Genomic DNA, 22183 nt, shown 5'->3' with positions numbered 1-22183 from the left:
CAGGGGAGGGTCTGTTTCAGGTTCACTCGTGCGGGGGGTGGTAGTTCTCAGTCCATCACAGGTCATGGTGTGAAGGCCTCAGCTCCGCGCAGGTTGTTGGCTGGAGATCACCTTGCCACGCAGGCCTCTCTAGAGGGCGGTTCATACATCAGCAGTTGGTTGCCATTCAGAGCACAAATAAGGAAGAGTGAGCGAGATGGAAGACACAGTCTCCTAAAAGCTCATCTCAGAAGTGATATACCCATCACTTTTTTGTTTTAGTTCTTTTTTTTTCAATAATGTTTATTTTTATTTATTTATTTGACCATCCTGGGTCTTATTTGTGGCATGTGGGATCTTCAATCTTCTCTTTGGCATTTTTAAGCAGAAGCATTATATTACTTTTATTTCACATATATCCACAGATGTTTGTGGACCAATGCCTGGTGGCTCAGATGGTAAAGAATCTACCTGCAATTTGGGAGACCTGGGTTCGATCCCTGGGTTGGGAAGATCTCCTGGAGGAGAGATACCCACTCCAGTATTCTGGCCTGGAGAATTCCATGCACAGAGCCTGGCAGGCTTCAGTCCATGGAGTCACAAAGAGTCAGACACGACTGAGTGGCTTCCACTTTTTCAAAGATGTTTGTACAACATACAGTGACCACTTCTGAAGCTTATAGCACTTTTCCCCCCAGTGGCACAAAGAGAAAGGTTAGTGACACACAGGTATCATGTGTGTGTTACATGTACACATTACACGTTACACGTGTTACACATGTAACACTGTAGCTCTGGGTGGAGCCCTATAGAGGGAGGGTTGGGTTACCTGCACGGTGACCGCCCTGCTAAGTCGCTGCAGGAGGGTGATGGAGAGGCCAGGCTGGGAACTGTCATGGGCAGAGGCCCCCAGTCACTACAATCAGATGACTTATTTGGAAAAAGCCTGATTACGGAGGACCCAGAGCTGTTCGGGTTTTATTCCACTGTAACCTATTACAGTGGAATAAAACTTTGCTCTTTACCAAATCTTAGGCCAGTGTTTTACTTGCATGGTTCTTAAATACAAATTTTTGTTGCGGCTTGTGAGATCTAGTTCCACAATCAGGGATTGTACCCAGCCCCCCTGCATGAAGCTCAGAGCCTTACCACCGGACCACCAGGGATGTCCCTACCCCTCAGTTTTGCTGTCGGCTGTGTGTTGAAAGCAGGCCACTGGATCTGGTTCACGGTCAAGGGGAGAGGATTGCACAAGGCTGTGAGTATCCAAAGATAAGCTTCATCGGGGCCATCTTAGAATTCATGCTACATAGTGACTAAGAACAAAGGAGATTAGGATTCTGATGGGATGTTTGAGAAATTGTTTTAAGAGAGAAATTTGTATATTTCTGGGCTTCCTTGGTAGCTCAGCTGGTAAAGAATCTGCCTGTAATGCAGGAGACCCTGGTTCGATCCTTGGGTCGGGAAGATCCCCTGGAGGAGGGCATGGCAACCCACTTCAGTATTCTTGCCTGCAGAATCCTCATGGACAGAGAAGCCTGGCAGACCACAGTCCATTGGGTATCTGAAGGTAAAGTTCACTGGGGCCATCTTAGAATTCTTCCTGGCGCCTAGCATATGCTATATGATGACTAAGAATAAAGGAAATGAGGGGAAACCCTGGCCGCGGCGGCCCGGGTAAGGTGGCGAGCGGGAGCGGACGGGTTGCGGGCAAGGCTGACCCAGCAGAGCAAGCAGAGCGGCTGGCTGGAGCGTGACTACTACTGCAGAGCTCTGGTGCAAAACTGGCAAAAGAAGGAAGGATATAAACCATCTATTATCCAGACTTTAAAGTCACGGTGAGAGGGAAGGTCAGGAGGCACATGGCCTGGCCAAATATTTTTCAGAGACGAACTCTGCTCTCCCCAGTTCAGCCATCGCCACGAGGTCGTGTCCCTGCTCACCTTCTTCAGTTTCTCCGTTGCTCCATGCATTGAGAAAAACATTTAGCAAGGTCAAAGTCGGTATCTCTAAGCAGTGGACCCCAAGTGCTTTTAACAAGTCCATTGAACTGCCTGTGGCCATCTGGAGCAGCAACCGTGTGTTTCCCAGTGCAGAGGAAAGTACTCGGAATGCTGGATACCATTGTCCTCTTCTCGTATGCTGTGGGCCTTCTCATCAGCGGTATCTTGCCGATCACCTGAATTTGTGATGGGTTCTAGCTTGTGGCATGTGCTTCTCTGCATTAGCGGTGTTCACCTTTGGCGCTCATGGAACGGCTGCATTCCTACAACAAGGGGCTGTACTACAGCCTGGGGATGGTTGAATGGCCTCTTGCCGTCCACCTGCTGGCCCAGCATGATTTTTGTTTCGGGAAACTGGTTTGGGAAAGCTGGACGAGGCATTGTTTTTGGTCTCTGGAGCGCCAGTGCCTCAGTGGACAATATTTTGGGGGCATGTCTGGCTTCTTCTGTTCCACAGTATGGTTATGAGTACGCCTTTCTGGTGATGCTGGCTGTGCAGTTTGCTGGTGGGACCATCACCTTCTTTGGACTCCTGGTGTCACCAGAAGAAATCGGTCTCCCAGGTATTGAGACAGAAGAAAATTCTGAAGAAGACTCACACAGGCCATGAATTAATGGTGCTGAAAACGAAGGTGAAGCTGAGCCTAATTATTCAATCCAAGAAGGCAATATCGTGACCCAAGTCAAGGCAATAAGCTTCTACCAGGCTTGTTGCCTTCCCAGAGTTATAGCGTATTCCCTGGACTATGCGTGCTTGAAAGTAAAAATCACTCAGTTGTGTCCGACTCTTTGGGACCCCATGGACTAATTCTCCAGGTCAGAATACTGGAGTGGGTAGCTGTTCCCTTCTCCAGGGGATCCTCCCAACCCAGGGACTGAACCCAGGTCTCCCACCTTGCCAGCAGATTCTTTACCAGCTGAGCCACCAGGGGAGCCCAGGAATACTGGAGTGGGTAGCCTATCCCTTCTCCAGGGGATCTTGCCAACCCAGGAACCGAACCGGAGTTTCCTGCATTGCAGACAGATTCTTTACCAGGTGAGCTACCAGGGAAGCCCTTGAAGTTAGTGAATTACTCCTTCTGATTGCCCTTTTATCTGAGTATCAACTTCAAATGGAAGGAGGCTGAGGCTGACCAGCTGTCCATTTGGTAAGATGTTGGAGGAATTATAGATGGAATGCTGCAAGGCTTCATCTCCCATGTGTTACAGAAAAGAACATCGGTGTTAGTTCTCAGTCTGCTTTTGTTCTTTGGGTCCCTCCTTGGATACAATCGTTCTCCAGATGATAAGTCCATCAATGCACTTGTCACAGGATTTTTTATTGGTGGACCTTCTAATATGATTCAGTTCAGTTCAGTTGCTCAGTCGTGTCTGACTCCTTGTGATCCCATGGACTACAGCACGCCAGGCCTCCCTGTCCATCACCAGCTCCCGGAGTTTACTCAAACTCATGTTCACTGAGTCAGTGATGCCATCCAACCATCTCTTCTTCTGTAGTCCCCTTCTCTTCCACCTTCAATATTTCCCAGCATCAGAGTCTTTTCCAATGAGTCAGTTCTTTGCATCAGGTGGCCAAAGTAAAAGAGTTTCAGCTTCAGCATCAGTCCTTCCAATGAATATTCAGGACTGATTTCCTTTAGGATAACTGGTTGGATCTCCTTGCAGTCCAAGGGACTCTCAAGCATCTTCTCCAACACCACAGTTCAAAAGCATCAATTCTTTGGTGCTCAGCTTTCTTTATACTCCAACTTTCAAATCCATAAATGACTACTAGAAAAACCAGAGCTTTGACTAGATGGACCTTTGTTGGCAAAGTAATGTCTCTGCTTTTTAATATGCTGTCTAGGTTGGTCATAACTTTTCTTCCAAGGAGTAAGCGTCTTTTAATTTCATGGCTGCAGTCACCATCTGCAGTGATTTTGGAGCCCCCCAAAATAAAGTCTGTCACTGTTTCCATTGTTTCCCCATCTATTTGCCATGAAGTGATGGGACCAGATGCCATGATCTTAGTTTTCTGAATGTTGAGCTTTAAGCCAACTTTTTCACTCTCCTCTTTCACTTTCATGAAGAGGCTCTTTAATTCTTCTTCGATTTCTGCCACAAGGGTGGTGTCATCTGCAAATCTGAGGTTATTGATAATTCTCCCGTAATCTTGGTTCGAGCTTGTGCTTCATCCAGCCTGGCATTTCTCATGATGTACTCTGCATATAAATTAAATAAGCAGGGTGACAATACACAGCCTTGATGTACTCCTTTCCTGATTTAGAACCAGTCTATTGTTTCATGTCCAGTTCTAACTGTTGCTTCCTGACCTGCATACAGATTCCTCAGAAGGCAGCTCAGGTAGTCTGATATTCCTATCTCTTTCAGAGTTTTCCAGAGTTTGTTGTGATCCACACAGTCAAAGGCGTTGGCATAGTCAATAAAGCAGAAGTAGATTTTTTTTGGAACTCTCTTGCTTTCTTGACAATCTAACGGATGTTGGCAATTTGATCTCTGGTTCCTCTGCCTTTTCTAAATCCAGCTTGAACATCTGAAAGTTTACGGCTCACATACTGTTGAAGCCTGGCTTGGAGAATTTTGAGCATTACTTTACTAGCATGTGAGATGAGTGCAGTTGTGTGGTAGTTTGAGCATTGCCTTTGGCATTGCCCTTCTTTGGGATTGGAATGAAAGCTGACCTTTTCCAGTCCCGTGGCCACTGCTGAGTTTTCCAAATTTGCTGGCATATTGAGTGCAGCATTTTCACACCATCATCTTTTAGGATTTGAAAGAGCTCAACTGGAATTCCATCACCTCCACTAGATTTGTTTGTAGTGATGCTTCCTAAGGTCCACTTGACTTCACATCTAATATGATTAGCTCTGCTATTTCTGTGAACCTTTGTCATCAGGAGCTGATCTGAGGGAGCAGTGAGGCTTTGGTGACCATCACTGGGATTGTTGATGGAACCGGGAGTATTAGAGCTGCCATGGGCCAGTATTTAATGTCTTTGGTCCAGGATAACCTAGGATGGATGTCGGTTTTCTACTTTTTCATTATTATGACAAGTGGTACAATTCTGTTTATTTCACCATTAATAGTGAGAGATGCTCTTATGTAAAGATGACAAGCCTGTGTTTTCAGTGAGTGACCAGAGTCCACAAAAGAACAAGAATAATCAGGAGACACATCAGGGCTATTATTTCTTCTAATTCGCCCTATTTTGGGTTTGTCTTAAGAACTCCAACATAGCCCCAGATTGTCGAGCCTCTTTCAGCAGGGTCAGCCCCTGGAGATGCTGACCAGAGTGAAGGTTGGGTTGTTTTTTCTACACTACAGGAATTATTGTTAATGATTTTTATTCATCTCCGCTGTTTCATGAATGTACCGAATGAATGGCCTATGAACTCTGTTGGCCTGTGGAGGTTCACCCCTTTAACTGTAAATGCTTTCCTGGACCTGGACCCTTGTTCTCCAGCCTGGAAAGCTGAGTGACCATGAGGCAGTTGTGCCTGGTTTGTAGCAACGAGACGCTCCATGAATAGAAAGGATTGTGGCATTTTGCTTCCGTCATGAGTTTACAGACAGCGGCTCATCTCTGAAGCATCAAATCCTGGTTCAGTGCTCCAGCTGGGTCTGGCGTAAGCCTGTCTTGGACAGAGAAACCCTTAGTTAAGCTTTGGTGGAAAAATCACACTGCGTGCTAAGTGGCTTGGTTACTCTGTGTCTGTTCTGAAGTCGTTCAGCTCTGGAAGCAGAAATATCTTCCAGTGATTGTCAACTCTTCTCCATCTTCATTCAAAATTACCTTTAAATCTTGGAAGTCTTTTGTCTTCCTTTCAAGGACCATGAGGTACCCCAGTTGTGGACATTCCAGTATGTAATTTATAACCAAAGTACTCAACCCCAGGCTTGTTCTCTGGGAACTTTTTAGGATCCACTAGGAAGCCAGTCAGCTTAGCCCTATTTTCAGAGGCTCAAGCTCTGTCATAACCGAGTTCCTTGTGTTACCTCAGCAGACGACTAAAATCAGAGAAAAAGGAAAGACCTTTTGGCCTTCTATGCTTTAAGTATGTGACATTGAATCACAGTGGATTACTAGGGCCTGAGAGGTATCTAGGTATCTCTTCTTTAGAAGTCTGTAGAATATATGTTTTCAAGGCTGTGAATTCTATACTAATTATCAATATTTTAAGGTTATCCTGTATATATATTTTAAATATGGAGGTGAACAGGTGAAAATGTGCAATTCTGATGGCTGCCTAATTTACATGGAGTTAGGGAAAAATTTTCAACCTTTTGCTTTAATATTCTCAAATGTGTGTTTATAAACTTGTTAATATTATTTGATCAAGCAGGTTTCCAATCAGTTAACTGCTCATTACTGACAAAAAGGGAAAATATGAAACACAGAAAGGAAAAATAAACTGGGAGATTCGGATTCTAATGGGACGTTAGAGAAATTGTATTAAGAGAGAAATCTGTATATTTCTATTTTTGTGTCCATATGTGTATAAGTTTGTGCCTTCCTATAAGCTCTGTTCTGTGCTTAAAGCACCGTATCTCACTTTTGCCTTTTCATGGGCTGTTCTCTGTGTTTGAAGCACACTTCCATTTCCTCTCAACAAGCTCTCATCCGTGAGTTTCAAAATTCATCTTAGTCATCTCTTCCTCTGTGAAGTATTCCCTGAATTTCATTTTCAAGGAAAGCTAAGTGTTCTTTTGGTTTACTCCTATAGTATGGTAAACCCTATTGGAACTGCCGTTTACTTATGTCTGTCCTCTGGGCTTTTAGTGTAGTAATAATAACTTCTTCATCACTGTGTTCCCGCTATAAGTGCTTGACCTATAACAGGGGAGCAATCAAGATCAGAGTAAAGAAAGAAGAAAGGAAATACCTCATACTGGGAAACATATTGTTTCAGTTCAGCCTCTAATCAAAAGGCTTCTTAAAGAGTACAAACTGGAAATAAATGGAAAAGAGCAACAGAATATTTATTGTTTAGTTTCTAAGTCACGTTCTATTCTTTTTCAACACCATGGACTAGGCTCCTCTGTCCATGCAATTTCCCAGGCAAGAATACTGGAGTGGGTTGCCATCTCCTTCTCTAAGGGATCTTCCTGACCCAAGGATTGAACATACATCTGCATTGGCAGGCAAATTCTTTACCGATGAGCCATTAGGGGAGCCAGTTATTCAATTATAAGAATTCTTATGTTAAATCATTGTTTTCCTTGTAAATCCTCAGTCTACCTCTTCTAAAGGTAGGGTGGTCAGGTGATCAGTTATGGGACTTAGTTGGGCTCTTACCTTTCTTTAGTGGGGGTAAACGTATCTTCTACCATTTAATTGATGATCAAGGCATACAGATCTGTCTTTAGTAACACCGAATCTCTTCAGGTTGTTAGATTTGATCTTAAGAATATCAACTTGAATTCTCTGCTAAGTCTTGACAGTCGGTAAATAGCTCATTCCCCCCCCCCACGTGTTCTACTTTTACTCTCCTTCCAAATAAGACCATATATATCTTACGAACTTTAACTGGACCATTTAACCTTCATAGAATAACTTTTACTGAATACATTTAAGCTACACAGAATAGTTATCAGAGATGACACTCACTATTATATTAGTTGTATTAATAGAAAATGTTGTAAAAGACATAATCTCCTGTGGTCTCCCTTATGTTGATCCATAAAGAAATTTCTCTAAGTTGTTATTACTAGGAAATACAGTATCTCTTGGGCAGCTGATTTATTTTAAACTCATCCTCTCTGTGCATCCTGTAACCACTAATGCTTTTCCTCTTTTTCAGCTACCAGAAAGTTTAGAGACATACTTGTGGTTCGACTTTCAAAAATGCATAATTTATGAGTTGGATATTTTTTATGTACTAACCTTTCAGTTAGCTTTGTTTTATTTTCCTATCCTTATTTCCCCTTCACTCAGATTTGCATATCTATTTAGCTTTTTCTCACTTGTGTATTTTTGTAAGTTTTTGCAAATTCTTTTTATAGTAACAAGACAGGGCTAAACTAAATAAAAATACAGTTATCTTACTGGCTATCATGGGCAATCCTAGACATGTGCACTTCAAAAGAAAGTGTATTCCGGGGATTTTTTAAATGTAATGTCTGGAAAATATTTGGGTCTAGCTGTTCCGTTGTATCATTTAGGATCTCTGTTGCCTTGCTGATTTTCTGTCTAGAAGATCCGTCCGTTGATGTGGGTGGGGCATAAAAGTCTCCTACTACTATTGCATTCCCATCAATGTCTCCCTTTGTGTCTGTTAGTGTTTGTTTGATGTATTTGGGTGCTCCTGTGCTGGGTGCTCATGTGTTGACAAGTGTATTACTTCTTGGCCTTTCGGCTAGGATCAAGTGTAGTATGGAGGCTTCGCAGGGGGCACAGTGGTAAAAGAATCTGCCTGCAGTAGGGGGCATGGAGGTTCAATCCCTGGGTTGGGAAGACCCCCTGGAGTAGGCAATGGCAACCCATTCCAGCATTCTTGCCTAGAAAATTCCGTGGCCAGAGGAGCCTGGTGGGCCACAGTCCACGGGGTCACAGAGAGTCGGACACCGCAGGGAAACTGGGTACACACACACACAGGTGCTTCCTGTGCCTGGATATCTGTTTTCTTCTTTAGGTTTGGGAAGCTTTCAGCCGTAATTTCTTCAAATATAATTTTGACCCACTTTTTCTTCTCTCTCTCTGGCATCCCTATTATGTGTAGATTGGCATGCTTTGTAGTATCCCACAGGTCTCTTATATTGCTTTCATTTTTTTTTTTTTTTTTTACTTTCTGTCTACTGTTCTGATTGGGTGATTTCCATTGTTTTATCTTCTAGATCACTAATTTGCTCTTCGGCATTATTCAGTCTGCTAATCACTGCCTTGAGCACAGCTTTCATCTTGGCAAATGAGTTTTCCAAGTTTTCTTGGCTCCTATTTAAAGTTTCTAATTCTTTTTTTATAGTAATCTGCATTTCTACAGATAGCCTATCTGAATTCCTTCAGTATTTTCATTATCTCCTTTTTGAACTTGGTGTCTATCAAACAGAAGTGGTCTGTTTTATTGTTGATTCTTTTGGTGAGGGGAGGTTCTCTTGATCTTTTAACTGGAAATAGTCCCTCTGCTTCTTCGTTTTACTTGTGTTTCTCTTACTCTGTGAATTTAAGAGGAACAATTGTCTCCTGTGGTCTTGAAAGGCTGTTTTTGTGCAGGAGTGCCCCTGCATAGCCTGTGTGGGTTTAATGCGTTTGGTGCAAGGGCTGTTTCTACTGCGGATGTCTGCTGCCTTTCCTCAGTGTGTCCTAGCCGTTATCCCCTGGACAGAAGGTGGGACTGGTGTTGTGATGACCAGAGTCTGCCCTGGATGTTGAGTGGGGGCTCCTTTTTGCTCTGTGGTTGTCACAGTCCTGTCAAGGGCAGGATCTGCTTCCTAGCTGATGGAGTAGAGGTCCCCAGATCCATTTCTGGGTTGTGGCATGAGGTTGGCAGAATTGGAGTGCTCCTGGATGTGAGAGTTGGACCATAAAGAAGGCTGAGCTGAGAACCACCAAAGAACTGAGGCTTTCTAATTGTGGTGCTGGGAAAGACTTTTTAAGAGTCCCTTGGATTGCAAAGAGATCAAACTAGTCAACCCTAAAGGAAATTAACCCTGAGTATTTGTTGGAAGGACTGATGCTGAAGCTCCAAAACTCGGGCCACCTGATGCAAAGAGCTGACTCATTGAAAAAGCCCCTGATGCTGGGAAAGATTGAGGGCAGGAGGAGAAGGGGACACAAGAAGATGGGATGGTTGGATGGCATCATCAGCACAATGGGCATGAGTTTGAGCAAGCTCGGGGAGATGGTGATGGACAGGGAAGCCTGGCGTGCTGCAGTCCCTGGGGTTGCAGAGTTGGACACGACTCAGGAGAGGAGTCACTGAATGTTCACAGCTGTCCACTGGGGAACACACTTTGTGCTGTCACCTGTCACCCAGTGCGCAGGATCGCAAAATGTTCTGTTGTTGGCCCCGCCCTTGGCCCTGCCTCAGCCATAGGAATGTCGGCAGTCAGCCCTGGTGTCCCGCAAGCATTGCTTTCACAAAACCACCAGTGCAGATCCACAGAATTCGGGTCCCAGGTCCACAGTTGTTGTGCACCTGGACCAGCCATGGGGGCTATGGAGGCAGCCCAGCCTTGCCTTCATGTACATGCACCCAAAAGCCCACGGATGCCAAGACTGGATCCACCCCAGCCACAGCAGCACCCATGTCTGCTCAGACATCTCGCAGACCCTGAGTTTACAAAGCCAGCGGCGGTGGTGTACATCCCTAGCCATAGGGAGAGATTTCAACCCAGCTTCTTGAGAACTGGGACCCCTGGGGCTCAGCTGTGGTTTCAACCCTGCTTCTGCACGTGGACAACCCGACGCCTGTTCCCGGAGCCTGCCTAGGTGTTCACACCCTGAGAGTCCACTGAAGTGGTGCCCTGTTGGCTGAGAGTATCTGTGAGTGTGGGGAGAAAGAGGTGGCCATGGTGGGCCCCCTCCTCCTTTTATGCGGCACTTAATAGTGGTGCGTATCTACTAGGGCAGGCTTAGGCTTTTCCCATGTACAACCCTAATTGTGACAATAACATGCTCCAGCCCCTTGAGGCTGTTTCCACACAGCCCACCCCAGCCCTCTCCTTCTCCTCGAAACCCCAGTCCCCACCTGTGCAGCAGACGCGTGTCTCAGGCAGGGGTACATGGACCGGTGACAGGACAGTAAGCAGTCACACCCATTCTCTCCTCCCACAGCCCCTGGCAACCACAAATCTATCTTCGACCTCTGTGGATTTGTCTATTCTAGACGTTTTATATAAATGGGAAAGTACAGTATGTGGCATCTGTATCCGCCTTTGTTGGTTGTTTAGTTGTGAAGTCACATCTGACTCTTTGCAACACTATCCATGGGATTCTCCAGGCAAAAATACTGCAGTGGGTTGCCATTCCCTTCTGCAGGGGATCTTCCTGACCCAGGGATGGAGCCTGCATCTCCTGCATTGGCAGGTAGATTCTTTACCACTGACCACCAGGGAAGCACTGCTTTCCTTGACTAAGTATAATCTTTGGGATGTTTTACATCCTTTTGTATGGCAGCATAGTAGTCCATTCTGAGGATACGGCAAGATTTGTGTATCCAGGTAGTGTGGATGCACACTTGGGTTGTGTCCACTTTTGACACTACCCACTTTTGGTCACTGTGAAAATGCATGAAATAGTTCCTCGCGGGTGAAGGTTTCAATCCTTTGGGCACACCTGGGAGTAGAAGTTACACTTTTCTTGTTGTTAGTAATTCTTATATTGGACGTCCCCTGTTTCACCTGCTGTCAGTTTTTCCTCTCATCACCCAGTGACTTGAGCCGGGAGGCTCTCCTGCTCAGCAGGTGTGCCCCTGAGGCACAGGGGGAATATAGAGTTAGACTCACAGTTCGGCTTCAAACACCAGGTTCAGGGCTGCAGCTCCCTGCCCTGAATGGTGTGTACAGTCTCCCTATTGCAGGGTCGTCACCAGTCTGAGATGAGCCTGTGAAGGTGCCCAGAACACAGAAGGGCCACTGTTAACCCTGGAGCCTGGTGAGATCTGGCAGGACCTGCAGGCAGATGCATTTTGATATCAATGTGGGTATCCCCTCTGTCTTTAAGAGAATCTCCTATCTTTTGCAAATGAAGGAGGAAGTATGAGCTTATGTGAAGCTACCATCCTTGGGAAGAGAGGAGAAAGAGGGCTGGTTCTCATGGGCAGGGCAAGAAACAGGTCCTTATGCAATTTTTATTTAAGAAATCAGAGCACCCCAATTCCATCCATTTCCTGCCCTTAGCCCACCAGATAGGCATGTTCCCCTCATCCATCCAGGCTGCTTTTCTCTGTCTGGGGCCCACAGAATCTGGCAAGGGTTTACTGCTTTTCAAAGTGAATGAAGAACGTCCGGATCTCCTTTGGGTGGATGGTGATGTTGGGGCCTCCGTGGGGTGGCAAGGGATGGTGGGAGCTACCTGGGGGAGCAAAGGTGGTCTATCACTCCCCTCTGGAGCCGCCTGCTTTCCCAGGTCACCACGTCCCCGCAACCCCCTCAGAACGTTCCTTCTGTCTGCATTCTTGTGGCTCCCTCTATGGTAATGGTCTTCAGTTGCTCCCTTGCTGACTGATGCCACTGCCCATGGGCCTCTTTCATTTATGGCATCCCCCGACAGCTCAGCCACAGTGAAGGCATGTACTGGTGGTCCTGGCCCCACTTGGCCTTGTATCCCCTGGGATGTGGCCTCAATGCCTAAGAGCTTTTTCACTGAGACCATGAAGGGGCCCTGCCTTTTATCTCACTGGGCTCCCCTGAAGTCACACACTGGGGTTCTGGCTTCACTCTTGGGATGGAACCTATTCATCTATTTTTCTATCCATTCATTAATCCACCCATCCATCCAATCATCCATCCATCCATTCTTGTCTATCCATCAAACCTCCATCTATTCATCCATCCATCATGCAACCAACTTCCTTCCTTCTATTCTTCCGTTCATCCATCCACCTTCTAGCCATCTTTCCATCCATCACCCACCCTTCTGCCCATCCATCTAACCTCCATCTATTCATCAATTTATCTTCTATCCTCTTTTCATCCTGCCTTCTGCCCATCCATCAATCATTCATGTTCCTTTCTTCCTTGCATCTTTCCATCCACCCATCATCCAATCATCTACCTGTCCAGCATCCATCTGTTTCCCTTCCTTCCTTACATCTCCTTTTTTCTGGCCAACTGTCCTTCCATCTATCACTGTATCACACATCAACCAGATGTCTACTCATGTACCCAGACTATCCTCTGTGTAGTAGACAAAGAGGAAATAAATGGGTCAGAGCAGAATGAGGAGGAAGGGAGAGCAAGGGAGACAACTACTAGCCTCAGACCTGGGGAAGCTTGATTAGGAGCAGTCTGGGATGAAGGGGACAAGGATATGTCAGACAGTGTGATAATTACAGGCAGAGACTGGGAGGCCAGAAGCAGTCAGTGATTTCTAAGAGCTAAGTGTGGAGTGTGCAGTGCAATGCACAGCATGGCAGACATCAGAGCGTCCTGGTGTGTGCTTGCAAGTTTGGAGCTCATCCAATCTACAGAGTGGGCGTATGGCCTTGGAAACACACACACACACACACACACACACACACACACACACAGCCTCTGTTGAACCCTGGCAAGAAGACTGACCTGAAGCTTTCCTTAACCTCCTGCAGTAGATTCAGGGAGGCTGAGACCTGGAGGAGGGCAGCCTGTCCAAGGTCACAGGGGCCTTAGGGGGCAGAGCTGGGATCTGAGCCAGGTCTGTCGAGCTCCTGACCCTGGCTGAGGATCAGGCTGGAAATCCTGGGCAAAGGCCTGAACCAGGGGCACACAGACCTCCGTGTTGGTGACCATCCCGTATCTTCCAGCTCCAGCGGTGCAGTGTGCTCACGTCCCAGGTCCCTGTGAGTGAGCGCTCCTCCACAGACACCACGGAACCCAGACCCCGCAGCACGGACTGCAGGACAGAGGCACAGGGAGGTAAGCACCCGGCCCCAGATCAGAGGACAAAACAGCAGCGGGGGCAGCAGCAAAACCACGGCCCAGGGGACAGCATCCTGCTGCATTTCATTGTCAGGGCAAATCCCCATGGACAGGATGAGAGTGAAAGTTGCTCAGTCCTGTCCGACTCTTTGTGACCCCATGGACTGCAGTCCATGGAATTCTCCAGGCCAGAACACTGGAATGGGCAGCCTTTCCCTTCTCCAGGGGATCTTCCCAACCCAGGGATCGAACCCAGGTCTCCCACATTGCAGGTGATTCTTTATCAGCTGAGTCACCAGGGATGGACAGGATAGCCAGGATGGGCAGCCCCATTTTACAGATGAGGGAACTGAGGCCAAGGAGGAGCTGGTCTCTCCAGGTGCCGAGCTGGAGACTCACACCAGGAGCGGGCAGGCAGCTGCTCCCAGCTGTGAGTGCCCTCCTCCCCGTGCTGCTCAGGTGGAGCCCTGCCTTGCTCCAAGATGGTGTTGGTCATGTTATCCACTCCCTTTTCCCATAATGCTCAGACTGTGCGGAGAGGGGAGGCAGGGGGTAGTCCCATCCCTGAGGAGGAAGGACAGTGCTGACTGGTAGGCTGGGGGCTCTTCTGCAGGAGCTTCCCTGAGAGGGTGGAAGGAGGAGGCGTGGAGGGCGAGGCGCTGTGTGCTGCCACCATGCCCCCTTCTGCATGTCCACCTGCTCCTGAGACCGGTGTCAGCTTGTGAGCAAGAGGTGACAAGGAGGAAGAAATGAAGCCAGTGCGCTGCTGAAGCCAGGCGGGAAGACGAAGCTGACAGTGTCTCTGATGACAGTGGACTGGGAGTCAGTGAGGGAAGAGACCACTCCCCACCCCTATATTCATGGCTGTGAAAGGAGGGCATCAGGAAGACACCCCAGGGAGGGCTCCAGGTTGGGTGGTTGGGATTCTCTCAGATTGCAAGCACCCCGAAGTCAAAGCAACGAGAGAGAGACTTGGAGAACTTCTCTGTGAGCAGGAGATGGGTGAAGAGCTCAGATCCCCCAGGAAGAGGGCAGACTGGGGGTAGAGGAGGGGTCTCCAGACATCACAGGGGGTGGGGGGGGATGTGGTTGGTGCAGTTGGGGTTGATGCAGCAGCCTCACTTGTAGTGCCGGTCAGAGGGTGATCCAAGGGTCAGGAGGGGAGGGAGTTACACAGGCAGGGGTCTGAGGGCACTGACATCCATCAGGGTGTCAGGCGCCTGTGTGTGCCTTATCAGCTGAGAGCATCAGCCTCCTTTTGGGGAAAGACCCTTATCTCTCCATTTACAGGTGAGGACTCTGAGGTCCAGAGCCCAGGGTAGGGGCGTGGGGAGCAGGATACCAGGCAGAGGTGCCCAGCCTCACACCCTGGACTGAGTGCCTCTGATCACCTACTCGATAATCCGTGTGAGAATCTGTTTTGCTTTCTGATCCCACAAATAACATCTGTGTGGTGCAAAAAGATTTACTACAACAATGAAATGAGAAACACACAAAATACAGGCATGTGGTAAAGAAGCGAAAAGTCTAGAAGAAAATGAGTAGGAGGGGATGGGGTGCCCTCATGCACCCCAGAGATCAAATCTCATTGTATTTTTTTTTTTTTAAGATGACCATAAGGCATCTTTTAGCCAAGGTGGCATCTGAGTCAGGATGGTCACACTTGGGGTTTGCCTCCCTCGTGAACATCTGCTTGTGTATCCTGACTCAGTGATCCGGGAGTGGGACGTGGGGTGGGGGCAGGTTACCTGCAGATTCACCGTCACAGGCTGAGACCGGACAGGGTGCTGTCCCTTCTCATACAGGTGGTGGAGCCGCAGCAGGACTCGGCGGAAGTCCACTTTGACCTGTCCTTGATGGCCTTAGAGACAGAAGGAAGGTGGCAGTGATGACCCCTGTCTGGGCCTGGTACTTTACACACGCCTCCCTTTTGCATCTTCAACCTCCCTGAGGCATCTAACACAGCCCCCACTTCAGAGACAAGAAAACCAAGGCTCAGAGAAGGGTAGGTGTTTGGTCTGCAACAGAGAAGGAGCGAGGATTCCAACCAGGTCCAGCCGATGTTAACGCCTCCCCCCATGCACACAGGGGCCAATGCCGATGCCTAGAAAGTCCTGGCCTCATTCACAGTTGTGGTCTGCGCTGGGCCTGTCCTCCAACCTGCCAGTTCTCTGGTATAGTCTTTCTGCCTCTGCCCCAGTGAACAGTGGTGTGGCTTCTTGATTCTGAGGCCAACACAAAAGTGGTGTGTCATGTCCCACAGATGCTTTATCCTGTCCCTCTAATTGAGGGAGCCTGTGTTAGAAAACAGTATCCACCTGCTGGTCCCTGCTGAACAAAGGAGTAGGGCCTTCCTTCTGGACCATACTGGACACACATGGCATAGGGGTGAAACCACCTTACGCTGTGTTAGGACCCTGAGAGTTTGGGCTCTTTGTCATTGCAGCAGAAGTGTTCATAGAATCTCCTTTCCCCCTTCCTCGGGCCGTGGTTTAGGACAGGAGCAAAACAAACAGGTGAAGACCTCTGGGTCCAGAACATGACAATGATGATGGTGATGGTGGAGACAGTGATGATGGTGATGTTGGTGACAATGAGGACCATGGCAATGATGGTGGTGATGATGCCATGGGGGTTGTAAGAGTCTGGGAGAGCAGGAGGCCCTCTAGCCATCTGCTGCTGCTCCCCTCACTTGGTCGCTTACGTTTCTCTAGGAGGAGGGACTTGCTTGCTTAGCCCAGGCTCATCTCTCCTCATCTTTGGTACAGGCTGTCTCCAGGAGGTGGGTTCTCAGTGAGCTTTGCCTCCAACACAGGTAAGCACGACTGCTGCTGCAAGAGATGATCCCCACCTCCTCTTCTGTGACACATGGAGCGAGGTGCAAGAGGTCAGCGTGAAGAAGCCATGTGGCTACAGGATTGAGCCACAGCCTCCAACACTCACTTTATTAGCCACAAAGGTGGTATTTGGCCTCTGCATCTTCCTTTCCCTCTTGACCCTCATCCTGCAGACCTTATACTGGAGTGTGCCAGCCCTTGAAGGGTCTCTGGGAACAGGGGGGTGGCTGAGGCACGGTCAGCTCCGCGTTTGAGATTCTCTGAGTGTAAAGGGACACATAACGTGTACCAGGGGCTTTGGCAATATGATGAGCTGCTTCCTGGCAGTTGTTTCCTCCACCAGGAGGTCCTCCCGGATGCCCTGCTGGGGCTGCTGGGGCCTCCCCTCTGTACATGGTCATTGAGGTCTAGATGGCACCTGGGCCCCACCTGTCCCTGGCTTGCTGAGTGACCTGCCTCTCAGTGGGCCTCCGTCTCCTCATTTGGCAGATAAGGAAACTGGGTGACCTCACAGAGCCTGGATGACTCGGGAGACCACCTTTGCCTGGTGATGGGTTCAGGGACCTGACAACGAAGAGGCAAGAGTGAGTCTGGACACCTGAACACCTGCCTCACCTTTCTGAAGATTCTGCAGGTGCTTCGTGTGGTTCAAGTTGTACGTCCAGCCTGGGATGCTGAGGATCTGAAGGTGGAGACTTGGAGGCAGTGTCACAGCCTCTTGCTGCTGGAAGTCTGGGGGAACCTGTATAGTCTCTGCAAGGCAGATGGCCAACAAGGAAAGAGTTTGGGCCAAGCTACTCCTCCTGGCATTCAGAGCTCTCCACGTTAAGTGGAACTTTCCACACTCATTTCATCCAATCTCACACCCCGCCAACCTTGGCCCACACCGCAGGCAGCCTGAAGCATCTGCTGTTGCAAATGCCATCTCCTCACAATACCTTGGGCTACAGAGATTGACGCTTTTGAATTGTGGTGTTAGAGAAGACTCTTGAGAGTCCCTTAGACAGCAAGGAGATCCAACCAGTCCATCCTAAAGGAAATCAGTTCTGAATAGTCATTGGAAGGACTGATGCTGAAGCTGAAATGCCAATACTTTGGCCACCTGATGCGAAGAACTGACTCATTTGGAAAGACCCTGATGCTGAGAAAGATTGAAGGCAGGAGGAGCAGGGGAAAACAGAGGATGAGATGGTTGGATGGCATAACCGACTCAATGGACATGAGTTTGAGTAAGCTCCAGGAGTTGGTGATGGACAGGGAGGCCTGGCGTGCTGCAGTCCATGGGGTCGCAAAGAATCGGACACGACTGAGTGAACTGAACTGAACTGACAGTGACTGGTCAGGCTTGGGTCATGTGATTCGATCAGACCAATCAGATTCTTTTCCTGGGATCTCGGCTCTTGAGACCTGAGTCTGAGTCTCAGTTCCTTTTGGGTGGGGGAGACACACAGTCCTAGAGCTGTTCACAGCTACCTCTCAGGTAGGAGGAGAAAGAAGGTCTGCAGACAGAGCAAACCTCAGGTGACAGAAAGGAGAGAAGTGGCCTCATGAAGCATCCAGCGCCCAAGGTACAACTACACCCCAGCCCCTCTCTGGGGTGCACTGGCCTCTGAATAAAGTCTCCCTGTGGCTCAGATGGATCAGCTTCAGTTTCTCTCATGTGTCATCAGAGGAGCCCAGGGTGGGACCCATGGATGGAGCTGACCACAGCCATGGAACTTGCTCACCATGGCAACATCCGTTCTGCAGGAAGGGCTCCCAGGTGATAGAAAGGAACCACGGACTGACCCAGGAGCAGACTCCACCCTGTTGGTCCATCACATCTCCTCTCCTGGGAATCTGCCCCTGGACCTGGAGGTGGCTGGGAAGGCAGCTCTTGGCAGTCCTGGGAGAGACTGACATGAACACCTGCTCCCGAGAGGCCCTGAGCTGCCGTGTCTACTTCCTGCCCTGGCCTCTTCTCCAGCTCCTTCTGTTCAACAAGCATCTCTGGGCCTGGCTGCCCCTTGGGATTCTTTTCTTCCAAACAAGAGAACATCAACTGATAGCCCTTGAAGTTGATCACTGAACTCCCCCTGGTTCAGGAGCCCATCTCCACCAGACCTACAGGGCACCAGGCCCTCTCTTTGGCATCAATCCCTCTCCCGCTGAATTGGTTTCTGCCTGAGCTCGTCTCCCCCATACAGGTCGGCTCACCCCGGGGCAGGGATGAGAGCTGCACTGAAAGGAGGCCCTCTTACCGCTCAGGTCTGGAATCAGCACAACGGGCCTGTGCTGCAGCGCCACCCCGCTCCTCGGGCCGAGGTCCCTGGTGAGGGTCCGGGTTCCCAGCAGGAGCCAGAGCACCGACTGGACAACCGAGGTGTCGTTCAGCGTGAGGTCGTCTGATGAGTTCCCTTGTTTGTTGTTCCACAGCCGCCGATGGAGCATGACCTGCAGGGAAGCGTCATCTGACAGGCCCCGCCTGGCCCCTGGCAGGGCCGTGGTGACCAGAGGGGCCTCCTCCTACCTCCATCTGCCCGCTCCCTTGGCTGGAGACGCCGTGCGCCTGCTCCGACAGCAGCACGAGCCTGCTCTGCCTGTCCTGGATGAAGGCCGACTGAGTCATGGGGTAGTAATTCTGTGGACAGAAATATTGCCAGACGGGTGGTCATGGTCACGGGCGGGTGGACCACCTGATCAGGCGTCTCCCTCGGGCCCCCACCAGCCCCCCCACAGGCACAGTGGGAGCTCAGGGCGGCCCTGGTAGTGGCGAGGAGGGGCTCTGACTTGTGAGTGAGATGGATGCCCTGGGATTCAAATCCAGCTCCACTGCTTCTTGACCTTACGAGCTGGGGGACTCAGGCTGCCTAAGCCTCAGTTTCTCCACCTGTAAAAGGAGCTCCCAAACCATCCCTGAGAAACTGTGGCAGGAAGGGCATGAAGGCTTGGGTGTCAGTGCCGTCTGAGATAGGCTAATGGTTGCCGGATAGTAAAGGGCTCAAGCTTGGGCTGGAAAGTGGTCACATAGTCCACACCCTTTGCTCTGGTGGAGCAAGATATCCTGGGCCGAGGGCCTTGGACTCTCTGGAGCCCAGGCCACAGTGGGTGAGAACCAGCACACAGGAATGAGAGGGACCAGAAACTCAAGGAAGACGGAGCAGGGAGGGGCCACATTCCCCACTGGAAGGAGAAAGAACTAACGTGGATTGAGGCTCACGAGGTGCCCAGCCTGGCACTGCTCCTGGATCATCCCAGCTGATTGCACAGTGCTGGGGGGAGGTTACCCCCTTTCCCAGGAGAGCACCGAGGCCCAAGGAGGCCGAGGGACTTGTCCCAGGTCATGCTGCTGGGGGCAGAGCATCTCAGAGCTGAACTAATTGCAGAAATCAGCCTGTGCTCACGTTTCCCAGGCAACCAAGCAGTAACCCGCCTAAGAGCAGCAAAGGAGGGTCACAGCCGCTCAGGCCTGGACAGGCACCATCTGCTTCATGCTCAGAGCAATCCCAGCGGGTCAGTGATCTGACAGAGGAGGACACGCCGTGCCCACAGTGGACCTCAGGGACTTTCCTCATACGTGGGGGCCCCAGAGCTCTGAGCCCAGGTCTGAACAAGCCTGGGTCTCAGCCCCTAACGGCACACGTGGGCGACAGAGGTTCTGGGAGATGCTCTGGAGGCCCCTGCCGCTGGAGCTAAAGGAGAGGCTGCCTCTCAGGTCTGTGGTCACTGCTCCCATGAGGCACCACGGGACGTACCCGAGCGATGGCGTTCGCCTCGTAGTGTTTGTAGGCTCTGCGCTGCAGCTGGTAGCCATTGTTGTCGGAGTAGAGGACCCGGCCGGTGTTGAGATCGGTGCTGGTCCTCAAGATGGCCTCGCGGTTCAGCTCCAAGGGCCCCACCCGGTACTCCTGCTCTATGCGATGACACAGCAGCTCCCCGTCAGCACCCGGGGGCCCGCGGGCCAGCCGGGAGTAGATGGTGTACGTGGGGTCACGGTCGTCCACCGTTCTGGAGGAGGAGCGGAAGAGATACGTCAGGCTGGGGGAGACTTCCGGATGCCAGTCCTCCCCCTTTCTTTCCTCTCTTCCTGTTTCCCTCCCTGCCTCTTTCCTGGCAGGCAGGGCAGGCAGAGGGGCTTCTTGGGCAAGAGAACAGGAGGAGCCCACTTCACCAGAGGCCCTGAGCACCTGGCCCGTTCTGGGTGGCTTATTTCTCTGCATTAATGAAAACACAGGAACTGCTCTCATGCGTATGTCATCGCCGGGTTTCCCAGGTGGCTCAGCGGTAAGATCCCCCACCCACCTGTGACCACCTACTGTGTGCTACGCACAACCAGAGGGGCCGACCTCACCGGTAGAAGTATTGCCGAATCTCGGTCACGAGCTGCCCCTCCAGGATCTCCATCTCCACAGCCGCCCACGCTGGCTTCGCTGTACCATTAGGAGTAAACACGGAGTTATCGGAAATGGATTCTTGATCCCAACCATGGTGATTGTAGTATTCCATGAACTCCTGGGTCACCCGGATGGTTCGGTTACTCTGTCTGCAGAGGTGGAAAAAGAGAAAACGGTAGGATTGTTGTGGACAGTTTCTTCCAGGCATCTCCCTGTGGTGGGATCCAGGATCAGAAGGCCTCCCTTTAATACTAAGACACCAACATGGAACCGGGAGTGAACAAAAATAACTTCCTCAGAGCCTATGTGACTCATGAGGACACTCAATGAAGCTCATGCAGTCAGTTTGGACAACAGCTCTGTGGACCCTCCAAGAGCCCAGGAGGTACAGATTTTCTCCCTATTCAGGAAAGAATCCCACAGGAGGAGGGGAGAGAGGCTGCAAAACACGCTTCCGCGGGCATAAGCAGAGGGTGTATCATGGTTTCAGAGACTAACTTCACTGCTTTATTGAGTTAAATATTTATTATCTATTTCTGCTTTATTGACTATGCCAAAGCCTTTGACTGTGTGGATCGCAAGAAACTGTGGAAAATTCTGAAAGAGATGGGCATACCAGACCACCTGACCTGCCTCTTGAGAAACCTGTGTGCAGGTCAGGAAGCAACAGTTAGAACTGGACATGGAACAACAGACTGGTTCCAAATAGGAAAAGGAGTACATCAAGGCTGTATATTGTCACCTGCTTATTTAACTTATATGAAGAGTACATCATGAGAAATCGCTGGGCTGGAGGAAGCACAAGCTGGAATCAAGATTGCCGGGAGAATTATCAATAACCTCAGATATGCAGATGACATCACCCTTATGGCAGAAAGTGAAGAACTAAAGAGCCTCTTCATGAAAGTGAAAGAGGAGAGTGAAAATGTTGGCTTAAAGCTCAACATTCAGAAAACTAAGATCATGGCATCCAGTCCCATCACTTCATGGCAAATAGATGGGGAAACAGTGGAAACAGTGGCTGACTTCATTTTTCTGGGCTCCAAAATCACTGTGGATGGTGATTGCAGTCATGAAATTAAAAGATGCTTACTCCTTGGAAGGAAAGTTATGACTAACCTAGACAGCAGATTAAAAAGCAGAGACATTACTTTGCCAACAAAGGTCCATCTAGTCAAGGCTATGGTTTTTCCAGTGGTTATGTATGGATGTGAGAGTTGGACTATAAAGAAAGCTGGGTGCCGAAGAATTGATGCTTTTGAACTGTGGTGTTGGAGAAGACTCTTAAGAGTCCCTTGGACTGCAAAGAGATCCAACCAGTCCATCCTAAAGGAGATCAGTCCTGGGTGTTCATTGGAAGGACTGATGTTGAAGCTGAACCTTCAATTCTTTGGCCAGCTAATGTGGAGAGCTGACTCATTGGAAAAGACCCTGATGC

General features: G+C 49.5%; 1 protein-coding gene and 1 pseudogene across 1 annotated transcript in view; one reads left to right on the top strand and one right to left on the bottom strand.

The window, feature by feature from the left end:
* Positions 1-1841: 1841 nt before the first annotated feature.
* LOC110144232 (sugar phosphate exchanger 3-like) lies at positions 1842-5115 on the top strand (annotated as a pseudogene).
* A 6638-nt stretch (positions 5116-11753) lies between these two features.
* Positions 11754-22183, bottom strand: part of LOC110144231 (epididymis-specific alpha-mannosidase-like) — a 42281-nt gene continuing 31851 nt past the window's right edge. The window contains exons 12-19 of the mRNA XM_070458150.1: positions 20703-20894; positions 20107-20359; positions 18882-18992; positions 18613-18805; positions 16988-17125; positions 15284-15396; positions 13389-13509; positions 11754-11991 (exon numbers count right to left, since the gene is read on the bottom strand). Coding sequence (XP_070314251.1) covers positions 11894-11991; positions 13389-13509; positions 15284-15396; positions 16988-17125; positions 18613-18805; positions 18882-18992; positions 20107-20359; positions 20703-20894 — 1219 coding nt within the window. The 3' untranslated portion in view covers positions 11754-11893. The remainder of the gene's footprint in view (positions 11992-13388; positions 13510-15283; positions 15397-16987; positions 17126-18612; positions 18806-18881; positions 18993-20106; positions 20360-20702; positions 20895-22183) is intronic.

This window comes from Odocoileus virginianus, chromosome 29 (assembly GCF_023699985.2).
Source record: "Odocoileus virginianus isolate 20LAN1187 ecotype Illinois chromosome 29, Ovbor_1.2, whole genome shotgun sequence".
Taxonomy (NCBI): domain Eukaryota; kingdom Metazoa; phylum Chordata; class Mammalia; order Artiodactyla; family Cervidae; genus Odocoileus; species Odocoileus virginianus.
Note: the sequence above shows the minus strand (reverse complement) of the source record. Positions and strands in the feature narration are given on the sequence as shown.